The sequence below is a fragment of the Thamnophis elegans genome, chromosome 5, assembly GCF_009769535.1.
Source record: "Thamnophis elegans isolate rThaEle1 chromosome 5, rThaEle1.pri, whole genome shotgun sequence".
NCBI classification, from domain to species: Eukaryota; Metazoa; Chordata; class Lepidosauria; order Squamata; family Colubridae; genus Thamnophis; species Thamnophis elegans.
In genome coordinates this window covers 29,232,372-29,245,782 of record NC_045545.1, presented here as the reverse complement: position 1 = coordinate 29,245,782, position 13,411 = coordinate 29,232,372, and the positions used below count along the sequence as shown (strand labels likewise).

The window sequence follows — 13,411 nt, the reverse complement described above, 5'->3', positions numbered from 1 at the left end:
AGGTTCAAAAAATTTTTGAAACCCACCACTGCCACCATGTAAGTACCAGACAGTGCAACCTTCAGCAAGGTACTCCAAAACGTATCCATAACATAAAAGCCGGAAGATCAGTATTCAGTTTATATCAAGTACAAACAACCATACCCATACCTCTAATGTAATAAGTCCAGGCTAATTTCCTGCTTGAACCCTCCTCCCAAATGGGACGGTTGCTCTCCAAAAGTGTTTGAGGAAACTTGTGCATTTCCACTATGGTTGAATTCAACCTCTATCAGCCTCAGGTAGCATGGACGGCATTGAGGGACACTGGGAATTGTAGGTCACTGGGAATTGTAAGACACATGCTCTCCACCCCAGTCCATACAACATACAATTTATTATCAGGGAATTAAGTTTAACAACATATTAAAGTTAAGAAAATGTATTTAAAGACACCATTATGTTACACGAGATAGATTCCATTAGAAAAGCTATGCTGGCATTACTTTACAAAAGTAGCATTCTTACAGTTATAGATCTGGAACAGAAACAAGTATTTTCAGTCAATTAAACTTTCAAAATAAAAGTAACATCTTTTAACACACAAAAAGCCAATCTTAAATGTAGGAATAAGTCTTGTGCTGGAGAGACACAGAAAAAAATATGTTAATATACACATAAAAACAGGTATAGAAACAGGGTTGATAAATTAAGCTAACTATGTAGCTATGGAACAACTTTGTTTCCTTAAAAAACACATGAAACTGGAACATTTCAGGAATAGATTATAGCATTAGGATTTTTTTTCCTCTGAAGCTTCAAACATATCCTCAGTCTTCATCTATTTTCCATTTTGCAATTGGGGAAGATTCAACAAAGCTATTGTTTTTACCTATGATTATTATTAGAAGGAAAAATTAATGCTTCCTTCCCTTCAAACAACAGGGGATAATCTTATCTATTTTTCATTTCCTCAGTATCAAAATCTAAATTCTGCTTTCAGATTACATCATCTATGAAACCTGATTTATTTGCATTTCGCCCATCTCCTTAATCTCAACTTTCTCATATTTTCCAGTCCTCCATTTCCTCATAAACACAAACACAATAATCCCAATTAAAATAGCCACGAGAACCACCACAGCCACTGCTATAGCACCAATTTTCAGGAATTGCATTGAGAATTCTGGGGGGATTTCATCCACATAGTAAATGAGGACTTTTTCAATATCTAACAGTTCTCCTTTGACCGTGATATTAAATTTATTATCGGAGGCAAAGGGGGAGTCAAGTTTGATGTCTTTTTCAAAATAATAGGCTACATCTGCAATATCCACATCTCCGTTAGACTTCTGCGAAGCGTTCTGTTTCAAATCAATTTTGATGAATGGGTGATCATATTCAATAGATGAGATGAAGCTTAGAGGAAGCTTGTACCGGTCATGAATGAGGTCCTGAAGACTGCTGGCTACTTCAGACTGGGAGAAGGGAGTTTTCCGCTCTTTGTGCTTGAGCTCAATGAAAATCCAGTTTGTTCTAACAAGCTCTTTGCATTGTATATTTTTATCACCCTTATCCGTTCTCCTGACCCCAGCACTGTTCACACACCAACAAGTATCTGTATGATTGCATTGCCTGGCTTTGAAGATGCCATCGTTTTCACAGACTGGATCGTATAGCCCATCATTGTCCAAAAATCCAGTTTCAGGCTTTGGAAACGCCTTGCCTATGGGGGCACTCACCTCTGCCTTCATAAGCAAACATTTAGATGTCAGGGTTGAACAGTTTACTTTTTGAGTTGAACCCAGACTCTTGCAGACACAGTTGTTTTGCTCCATGGCACAGTACGTCCGTTTGTTGGTTGCACATGAGCAGCTATCCTCCTCTGCCGATGCAGCCACAACCATCCAAAGCAATACAATTCTGAAAATAGCCTCCATAGGTTGGAGAAAGATGAGCAGAAGTTGGCTTTAGAAAAGAGCAGGTGAATACAGCAGCCTAAAGACAAGATCCATCCACAACGAGAGCCTCCCAGTTTCTGTGTGACTGAATGCAACTCTTGCTTCCTCTCTTTGAAAATGAATGTCAGACCCACCCAATCAATTTAGTTGGTGACTCACAAAGAAAACAGGTCATAGGTCCAAAATCATACACCTTCTTCCATTAGGGTGTGGTAGCAACTCTCATTTCTTTCCTCCTACTAAATGAGGAAGTGCAGGATGCCAAAAACACAGAAACCAATATAACACAACTATAAGCTCTTTTGTGAATTCAAGCACACCTGCCTCGTGGGCTTAGGTAATAACATGCCGGGATACATATTAATGAAAAACCATATTGCATGCTGACTGGGGAATTCTGGGAATTGAAGTCTTAAAATTGACAAGGTGGAGAGACACAAAGGTAGGCTCATATTGACTTCAGGACTCAGTACACACAATGAGCAGAACTGAGGGATGAAGAAAAAAACTGGCTCTCTTTCAGGTTTTTGAGGATTCCGTGGTTCTTGAGGGTCAATTCTTCCATGATTTAAGATGAACAGCCCTTTAGTTCTTCCACTAAACAGTGATGACCCTGCAAATACGTGATAGTTCAGAGGAGTGCTAAGGGGAATATTTGGTATCTCTTGAGATGACGCAAATGCTCCAGCCAGTTACATCTTCCTCTAATATGAAGTGGATTTTTGATGTCCCTGACAGAGTAATTTCACACAGCCTCTCCTTATTCCCTTAAAAAGTGTACCTCTGGCAAACACTGACATCTGAGTGGATGTCCACCAGGGAACTATGATTGACCAGTGCTCTATGGCAAATTGGGTTTTGGTTTGGCAGAATATGAGAAATGGCCTTTACAGTCAAATGGTATTTGGTGAAAGTTGCTCCCAGTCTCACTGACCTTTAATACCTTACTCTTCTCTGAATCACAGAAGTGCAGCAAAGGGGACAAGGATTTTTTAACTATATATGTATATAGTTATCAAGGGAGGGATATTTCACACAATGAGGAAACCTCCATTTCAGCTCCCTATACAGAAAATATACTTCAGTCCTCTTCCTCTATCTTATAGCCTTCGTACTTCTCTGATGCATGTTGCTGATGTTAGTTATTGTTGCTCGTGTTAGTTATTTCCAGTAAGTTTTTAAAAATTGGATCCCAATGCTTTTTAAAACAGTTTATTTATTATTTGTTAAACAAATTTATATGCCCCCTCCAATTCACATGTAGGTGACTATTGCGTTGTCATAAGAACACCTACATATTCTTAAAAGCTGCAGTACTTGGCTTTGGGTGGGAATTTTTATTTTTACTGCAAACGTCCAGAGTTGCACTATAAGAAACCAGTCTTGTAATATTTTCATGTCACATATAAAAAACTTTAATTTGTGGCACTTGGATATGTGCTAAGATTTTGCTCTGGTAGTCTTTGAGATACTGCAGACTGAGAATCCTGTAATAAGCCAACCTTTGTCTCTGCACTTTTTACACACAAGTAATGATTAAGTAAAGTACTTCAATTACACAGTTTCGGAGGTGTGTATGTGCTCATGTTACTCATTTATAGTAGCAAAAAGAAGAAACTTGTGGTACCTTAAAGAGTAATTAAAGTTGTTATTCTTTAAGTTGCCACAAGACACTTTCTTATTTTAATTATTCAGTTTGTGCCGTATTATGTCTGCCAACTGATTTGGGATAACTATCTCTGAAACCAGTATATCGTTTCCATTCTGTTCCTCAATGATTCTCCAATGCTACTCATCAAACACTATTGCTTGAGCTCTTTCTCCTCCAGGTGTTACTTCCTCCTACTCTTTTATTACTGCCAAAACATTCCTCAGTGTATCATTAGAAGTACTGGCTAGAAAACTGTGCGGCTCTCTGAAAGCATCAGGGGGAAAAAACAGGCAAAATTTGAAAGCAGCTTTCCCAAGCACTCAATGCAAAGCGACGGAATGCCAAGCTGGCTGAAAATGTTAGGCTCTGCAGAGTGCCAGGATGTCAAACAGATTTTGGGAGAGCAAACAACTTTCTTATTTCAGAAAAGAACTAAAGCATAGGAAAGAGATAATTGAAGGAGAATAAAAAGCAGGATATGATAATTTCCACTTTTATGAGAACTGGGTATCAGTTCATTTATTATAGTATTTCTGTGCATGAAACAGAATACGATCAAATGCATGATAGTCCTTGACTTACAATAATTTGTTTAGTGATCTTCTGAGGTTGCAATGGCACTGAAAAAAGTGACTTATCACTATTTTTCACACTTTTGACCGTTGTAGCATCCCCATGGCCATGTGATCAAAAGTCAGGTGCTTGGCAACTGGTTCATGTTTATGATGGTTGTAGTGTCCCAGGGTCATGTGATTACCTTTTGCGACTTTCTGACCAGTAAAGTCAATTCATTTAACAACTGCAGTATTGACTTAGCAATGACGGAGATTAACTTAACAATTGTGACAAGAAAAGTCATAAAATGGGGCAAAATTCACTTGACAAATTCTCTCTTAGCATAATAAATTTTGGGGTCAATTGTGGTCATAAGTTGAGGACTAACTGTACTAGCAGAGATGTCTGCAAGAGCATAAAACACAGGTGTCCAACCTTGCATCATTAAGACTTGAGGACTTCAACTCCCAGAAATCCCTAAGGTTGGTATAGAAGAAATCAAGATGGTGGCTGTGACCATGGGATTGAAGCCCCCCCCCCCTTATGGGTATTACATAGAAGCCATGTGAAAAGCAGCTGGGCTTCAATCCCACAATCACAGCTGCCTTCTTGACTTTTTTGACACACACACACATACAGAGACAGATACAGACACACACACTGCAGGTGCTATGATTGTGGAATTATCTACAAAATATCCTCTGTCCTGAAAATTCCATGCAAACAGAATCCTAATATAGAAAGGAGGAAGAATTCTGCGCAGTAATAATTGCTGTGTTATTTTATGGGCTAATTTGTGCTTTTCCTGTGTATATTCATTTTTTCCCATGTACACATGGCATGCCTCTTACCCAGGATTACATGAATGACTCTTGTGAGCCCAGCCCCCTCTGTTTTGGTGCGCCCCTCCTGCCATAAAAATAATAATAGAATATTATAATGCATATAATGGAATAATAGAAACTTATATTTGTATCTGACTTTCAACATCTTCTTCGTGTTTGTACAGAGAAATGGGAACAGTATGTAGTAGAGGCATTATTTTGTAATAGTGATTTGTTGTTGCCAATTATGTCTGCCACCTCTGATTAAAGATACTAAATTTTAGTATTCACACTATTCTTATCAATTATGAATAAGTTGGTTGGTTTCGAGGTTCACATTTTGGGTCCAAAATGTAAATGTTACTTGCCTGTCTTATTAAAAAGCATAATTATAAGTAGATATTTGAAACGCATGAAAACCAACAACCTAATTTTTTATTTTTTTAAAAAAGTAATGACAGATATGGTGTCTATTGTGCCTAAAAGAGATGTTGGTCCTGCACCCATCTGCTGTTTGGAAAAGTGCTGTTTAACAACTCAAGTATAATGCTATAGCAGCAAAGCTTTTAACCACGAAGGGGCCACTTTGAATAAGATCTCTTCTATATATTAAAGTTGACTGAAACCTTCTGCTTTACTTAGTCTCAGCTCTCCAACAACATCTGAGTATAAATAACATTAGCTTTCATTCCATAATTACTACAAAGATTAAAGGTGGGTAGGCAGGCAGGCCCGGCAGGCAGGCAGACAGATCGATTGATCATTATATTGGGTGGTTTCCTATCCCACAGATTTCCAGGCCACCTCAGGCAAACCAAAAACACAAACCAAATCATACAATGAAACTATCAAGTTAAATCCAACATTGGCCCAGAACGAATGCAAAAGATGCACGGGGGAGGGAAAAATACTGTAGATTAATTCTATCAGAATAACAACACAATAATCCATCACTGTCAGAAGAAGCTAACATAATAATTCTGATCAGTCTTGAGATAAAGAAAATTACTTTGGCTTTTTTAAAGAAAAGGCATGCACTCAAAGCTTTTTACAAAAGCGTCGTAATTAGTATTAATTCATCCTCCGACCTATGTAGAACCAGGAAGACTATGCAAGCAGTATCTCATCCGTAGAAAAGATGTTACTTTACAAATGTTGAGGGAAACAAGAGGAGCACAGAAGCTTGTCACCTATTCATTTAAATTCTCCTGTAATCTGTCAATTACTTTGTATTTTTAAGACAATATACGGACTGTAAAGCTTTCCAGCAGGCATCTGCAACTGAATCAAGAGGACACATCTTTCCGTAAATGCTTGTTTTAACGTGATACCATGCTGATTTTCCACAGCTGTTCCATTTGCACGAATCTATCCAAGAAAATTGTCTCCATAAGGTTCTTGTTGCCTGTTTTTCAGGACAACGGGTGGGGTCTAGAGTTAAGATTGATGGCTTGGCATCTATTTATCTTGCTTTTTATGAGTTATTTAATAATGGGTCAAAAGCAATAAGGAACCATCCTTCATTGGAAAAGACAACTGGTTAAGTAAGTCCTAATTTCCATATATTTACATGGATTAAGGATTGCACCATTTATTTAGCTGTGCAATTTATCCTTGCTTCAGTCGAGAGAGACTTTAGGGGTTTAAAGATATTTTTTAAATAACCTAATGAAAATAATAACATAGCATCATAATGTATTACATTATTGCCTTAAGTACTACCTCTAGCCCTCATTGCTCTATAGAAGTCTCAAACTGAAGGCCTGTGGGCTGGATGCATCATGCACAGGCCACACCCACCCTGGCTCCACAAAGACAAAAAAACTTAGTGATACGTTACATGATGCGATCGAATTTGAACCGTGTGCCATAGCTACTCCTGAAGGGCGTTCCAGAAAACCCAAGTTTTTACTAACCTCTGGAAGATTCTAAGAGTAGGGACCAGCCTCATCTCAGGGGGCTGATCCAGAGCCAGGATATGGGAATTTTCAAAAAAAAAAATGCTTGCTGCTTCATTTTTAGGCAGCCCTATAGAATTATCTAGAGGTAAAATAGGCAGCCTATAAATGTTATGAATAAATAAATAAGTAAATGAATCCATGTTTGGAACTTATCTAATCATCTTAGTTCTTAGAAATGGTCTTCTTTATTAAATAATATTGCAGGAGAGGCAAAGGAGACATTAGTGAGCACACAAACTGGAATTCAGTGTTTCAGATCTCACCATGGACGCATAAGTACGTATGGATGCATGTAAGTATTAAAAAATCTGGAATATATGGGTTTCACAGAGTCTCCTCAAAACAATTTATGGGACTAATACAGAAAATTTATTCTGCATACAGCTTCCTAACATTTTCATTCTTCTTTCCAGAACTTCCTAATCAAAATAAAGATCCATGTTCAAATAAAGACTTTCCTCCATTATTTCTCTGTGGTAGATAACAAGATGCTTAACAGTTGAGCCCCTCTCTTGATAAGGAAGTATACCTGAATTGGTTTACAGCACAAACAACTTGATAATTTCAGTCACAACCATAGTTGTTCTGAACCACTAATTTCTATCCAGGAGATTGAAACTGAATACGTTTCAAATTCAGGATTTTCGCACAACTCTAACATTTGCGTAGACTTCAATGTCTTTGCTTTCTTCCTCTTGCTTTAGAATTATCTTGCAGTGCTACATAGAACTCTTTAAAGCTCTTCTGTACTGCTGGGCTAAAAGTCTAGGTGTCCAACCTTGGCAACTTTAAGACTTGTGGACTTCAGTTCCCAGAATTCCCATCAGGCATGCTTGAAATCAACAGATGCTAAAGTTGCCCAATTGGATCCCTCTCGTATAGAACATGTAGCCTTAGTGCATACACATATCAGATTTCTGAAAAAGAACAACACTGACATTTAGAATATTTTTTTGTATGGCCTGCTCCAGTGGTGGGCGCTTACCAGTTCGGCTGAACTGGTAGTGGTTTGGCGGCTGGGTTGCTGGAACCAGCAGCAACCCAGGCCTGCCATGGTCCCGAATTGGTTCTCCGGGCGGCGCCATAGGCGCTGCCATCTTGTTTTTTTGCTTCTGCGCAGAATTTTTTATTGTACTGCACATGCACACACAGCACGCCCATAACCGAACCGGCAATAGTGCCTGCCAGAACCCACCCCTGGGCTGCTCCTCTGAGCTACCAGTTTAATTACTTACCCAATAATTCTAGGATGAATCAGCTAAACTTTACCTTCCCTTTTGGCCAAAAGTAACTTGAGAATCTGCAATCACGTTTTTGATTTGTCCTTTTATAAAACCAGATGCCATTTCCCAGATCTACTTTACCAACTGGCATCATATCATGTTCTATTGACATATTCCTTTCCTACTTTTTCCTTTTCCTCCCTATTTTCATTTCTCATTTATGCTGGGTCACAGCCATTTAGGTGAGTCACCAAGTTTTGTTTAATGTTCATATTTACATCCTGTGTCTCATTCAATCTAAACTTTTACTCCTGGTAACTGAACTATTTGAGCTGAATCTTTATCCCATCCCTTGAGTTAAAAAAATTAATCACTATCTACGGTAGATAGAAATTGTGGGGATTGTATGGAAGAATTTGATGGAAAGCTGACCACTTTAATAATTATGAATTGCAAGGATGGAATCCTGTATCCTTCAGACATTTGTGTTGTCTGTTGTGAGCAGTCAAGCTGTCCTCAGAAACATCAGGAAGGTCATGTTATCTATCCCTTGATAATGTCCCTTTTCTGGGAAAGCAAGTTGTCTTGGAGAGATAAAAATAAAGCTTTTCAATGGTGGTACCATCCCTTTAAAGCATGTTCAGGAAAGTTTCCCTTTCAACTTGTCTTGTTTCTTCTACTCATTAAAAGCAATCATGGGAAATCCCTTGACATTGATTTTCTACTTGGTCCACTATGCTTTTTCCATGGATTCAAAGCTCTCATCCAGAACCAAACAAACGGATGAAGACTTCAACCTCCGACAGACTGCAGGTAATCCCTTCTTTTTATCTCTTCCCTCCAACTCCACAAAAGTATCTTTGTGTAAGAAAAGAGCTCTCCCTCTGATGTTATGGTTTGCATGAAAATGTCAGAAAAGGCTTATGCTCAGGTCTTTGGAGACCAGGTCAGAGTTCACTTCTGTCAGACTGACTGCTGGGCAGTTGAATGGGAAGTACATCAACATCATTGCCTATCTAACAAAATGAAACACAATGTAGGGAAAAGAAAGATACTGGTACAGATTAGGTGAAATTTGATTCAACAGCACTAACTGCAAGATGGATCTTGGAGTGCTAGTGGACAATTACTTAAATATGAGCAAACGTCAAAAAGGCCAACATAGTCCTAGCCTGCATTAGTAGCTCTTTATAGGACCTTGGTAAGACTACACTTGAAATATTGCATCCAGTTTTCGTCACAATATATAAAAAATGTTGAGACTCTGGAAAGAGTGCAGAGAAGAGTAACAAAGATGATTAGGGAGATGGGGGCTAGAACAGGTGCAGGAATTGGGCATGAGGACTAGAGGTGTTAGGATAGCAGTGTTCCAATACTTGAGGGGCTGCCACAAAGAAGAGAGGCCAACATATCTATCAAAGCACAAGGCAAGGCCACCAATAGTTGGAAACTAACCAAGGAGAGAAGCAACCTAGAGCTAAGGAGAAAATTATTGATGAGAATAAGCCAGTGGAATAGTTTGCCTTCAGAAATTGTGAGGGCTCCATCATTGGAGGCTTTTAAAGAGACACTAGACTGTCATTTGTCTGGAATGGTATAGGGTAGTGATGGCTAACCTTTTTGTCATCACATGCCAAAACCCATAATGCAATGTGCACGCAACCCTCCCATCCCCACACATGCATGGACGCCCGTGCACCCCACCCTGTGCATGTGACCCCCTCCCATGGATGCACATGAACCCCCACACATCTCCTGCATGTGGCCCACCCCCACGCATGTGTGTCAGAGACCCAAAAACCAGCTGGCCAGTGGGAGGTTCTCATGCATGCAGTGGAGCTGAGCTGGGGTGACAGCTCGTGTGATTGCAGAGGGGGCTCGCCATCTTGGGTGTAGGATCTTTTGCTTGAGCAGGAGTTTGGACTAGAAGACCTCCAAGGTCCCTTCCAACTCTTGCTATTCTGTAAGATCAGTTCCAGTAAGGACAGACTTTCTACTGATTAGGGTGCTATTCCTATGGGTGATAGCAAACCCTCAACCTTATGCCTGAATTGTTTCCTATTCTAAGAAGCCAGAGGAAAACTAGCAATATGACCACATTCATCAAGGCATGCGTTTCAGTGCAGTATGTAAACAAAGCTTTTGATTAGAAATTACTTGTGGAGCTTTAGACGCTAGGTAGAGAGAGAATGTCAAGTATATTATAGCTATATTCACATAACAGCTGCTATATTCCGGCTTTCCAATTAATCAAGAAATGGTGTAGGATATGCAAAATATTTCCCATTCAAAAAATTCAATTTCCAGTTCAAACAGTTCCATCCCAAAGTGGAAAGCAAGTTTCATATAGTACAACACGAAACAAGTTATGTTAGTCATTTTTAAAAATAGTGTCAAGCTCCCAAATTAACTGAATCAGGCCATTTTGTTCTCTTACCAGCTTTTGCAGGAAGCTTAGTATAAAGCAAAAAGGTGAAATCGACAGAACAATTTCTTTTAAGGCTTTTTCTGACCCAACATCCATTTCACAAAAAATAAAATGATGATGCTCGCTTACAATTGTCAAGTCAGCTACTTCTCACAAAGGGGGGGGGGGGGGACACACCAACCACTTACAAGAAAATGCCAATTTCACTAGAGCAAACAGGAGACATTTGGAGAAATATAGCACAACCACCATTTTTAAAAAATATCAGTGTTGCATCCAGGTGTATGCTTTCCTAAAAAGTTTTTCTGCTGACAGTACAGATTCTTCCTTCACATAGCCTCAAAATCTATTGTGATGGCTCCTCCAAACATTAAGGACAGATTTTGACAGCTGGGGAGGTGAGGGAGAAAGGGAAAATCAGTTTCATTAGTAGTCTGCTACAGCAAGATGACGACTTTCACCCCATGTAAAACACACCAAATATGTACACACACTGCCTATAGTCATGATGGCAAACTTATGGCACTCGTGCCAGAGGCAGTACGTGTGGGCACAGGAGCTGTCGCCCCAGCTCAGCTCTGCCACTTGCGTGCCTACCAGCCTCCCACTGGCCAGCTGGTCTTCAGGTCTCTACTGTGCATGTGCAGGGCACATGTGTGTGTGTGTGGGGGCACACACATTGCATTTTGGGGATTCGGCACTTTTTGGGCACTCAGTTCAGAAAAGGTTAGCCATCACTGGCCTCTAGCAATCTCTCACTGCAAAAAGCTCTTTGCCCAACTCTATTTATCCCATAAATATGTGCTCTGCTTGTTTTTTGTACATGTTTTAAAGGAAAATGCTGGCTGTAGTCATTCAACTTAAAAAAACAAAACTTCTACAGGCCGAAGATGTTTTTGTAAATTAAAAATAGCAGAGACCACCGACTGACACGTCACCTGCATATCCCAACTCTCCTGTTTTTAATTTTGTTTTACATAAGAGGCAGTAGCAGTCCAATGGTTTAAGCTTTAAGCTGCTTTTTTTTTTCTCAGAATGAGTTGTGGGAATAGTGAAATCCCAATCCCATTATTCAAATTTCTATGATGTGGAAAAGTGAGATTTCTGGAGCAGGTTCCTCCCAGCTATATGGTTTTATAAAATAGTGTTTTTGTTTAGTTAAATTCTGGGTAATTAGAAAAGAGTGCAGTACTATTCTCTAAACCCCAAAGGAGTTTATTAGGCATCAGTTGTTTCATAGCACCCTCTAGTGGCTCTGTTCCAAGTTTGAAGCACGATCAATTACGGCCTTTATGGGCAATAACTATTCTGCAGCAAGTTATAAAGTCTCCATGAAAAGTCATTATAAACAAGTTGTTTCCAATTACAGCACACGTTTACTCAGGCACCCATTTTTAATGCCCAGTGATAACTTCTTTACGCAATATTTATACATGATGAATAGTTAACAGGTTTTCTTTTTTTTAAATCCAAATTTTGCAGCATGTGCTGCTAGAAACCTACAATTGTGCTTTTAAGAGTACATTTGCAATTGACAGCATAAGCCAGGGCTGATGGAACTGCTTTGCCCCACAGCTCTGAAATGCAATCCTACGAGTCAAACACAAAGAAACCTACCATGTATTATGTTTCTTTTATATGAAAAGTTTCCCTTTAGGCCAATTTGAAAAAAAGGAAATCTTTTAAGTATCTTCACACCATTAAGAAGATACAACATTGCCAGGAAAAGCCCTTTCCATTATTTGAGTGGTTAATTCCTTCCACTTCCTCATAAAACTGCACACGCAATGGGCAAATATACCTTTTACATGAAAGTAAAGTAGTTCAGTCATTCTTTCTGTACAAAGGCTCGCTATTTACAACATTCGTTACCCACAATATAAATGTAAACATTTTTTCAATAAAATTATGTTGCAATGACTGCAAATTCCATATATATTTTGGGAGGTTTTTCTTTCCTTCTAGAAATCAGTGGTTTCAGTGCCATGCTAGGATCTCAGTAGGATCACATACAAGCCATTATATCACATGCAACTTGATTGACATAATAGCCTGGGGACAGAACAAATGTATGGATTAGACTTCATATCAAAGCAACTCTATATGGCACGGTATGATATAAGAGCCTTACATGCAATTAACTAAATCAAATATATGCTGAGAAAGCACTATAAATTCACGACTCAGCAGTACTTGCACAATTTGCACACCACCATAATCACAATTGAAGGAACTTGGCTTCACAATGGAACAAGAAAGGCTAGGGTGAGAATACAGCACATTAGCCTGGAGATGATGTTCAGGTTAAAAAGAAATAGATCTGTAAAGTCATTTTGCAGCTTTCGATTATGCCTTTAGACATAGTATTTCTCCCTTGTATTATATCTGCATTTTATGTTGTGGGTTTAGAACTTGGACAAGAATTGGGGGTTGTTTTGGAGGGGTTTTGGGTATCTTTTCTCAGATCCATACCATTAAGAACATCCTATTCTATAGACATACTAAATTCCACAAACCTGTTTCTGTTCAATTCAGTTCCACACAATGTGGTGCAAAGATAAACCCAATCTTAATTTCCCCTTCAAATACTGTCGGCATGGATCAACAACCGAGAAATGAAAGGCTGAGAATATACATAATTCTGATGCATTTTTAAACTGATTGCTGCCTTTTCAGAAGGATATGGTAAAGCTTATTTTATAAAATATGGCATTAGCTTGATGTCTTATGGAGATTCTCAGTCATCCAGATCATGGTTGTACCAAAGGTGCTTTTTCAAGAGGCAACTGGACTTTCTGGTTTTTCTTTGAAGATGTTTCACTTCTCATT

At 39.0% G+C, this 13,411-nt stretch overlaps 1 protein-coding gene across 1 annotated transcript; it reads right to left on the bottom strand.

Moving 5' to 3' along the window:
• Nucleotides 1-373: 373 nt before the first annotated feature.
• TACSTD2 (tumor associated calcium signal transducer 2) lies at nt 374-2,036 on the bottom strand. The gene has a single exon (XM_032218508.1). It carries the CDS (start codon nt 1,917-1,919, stop codon nt 993-995), a length of 927 nt encoding a protein of 308 aa, XP_032074399.1. The 5' UTR covers nt 1,920-2,036; the 3' UTR covers nt 374-992.
• Nucleotides 2,037-13,411: the final 11,375 nt, after the last annotated feature.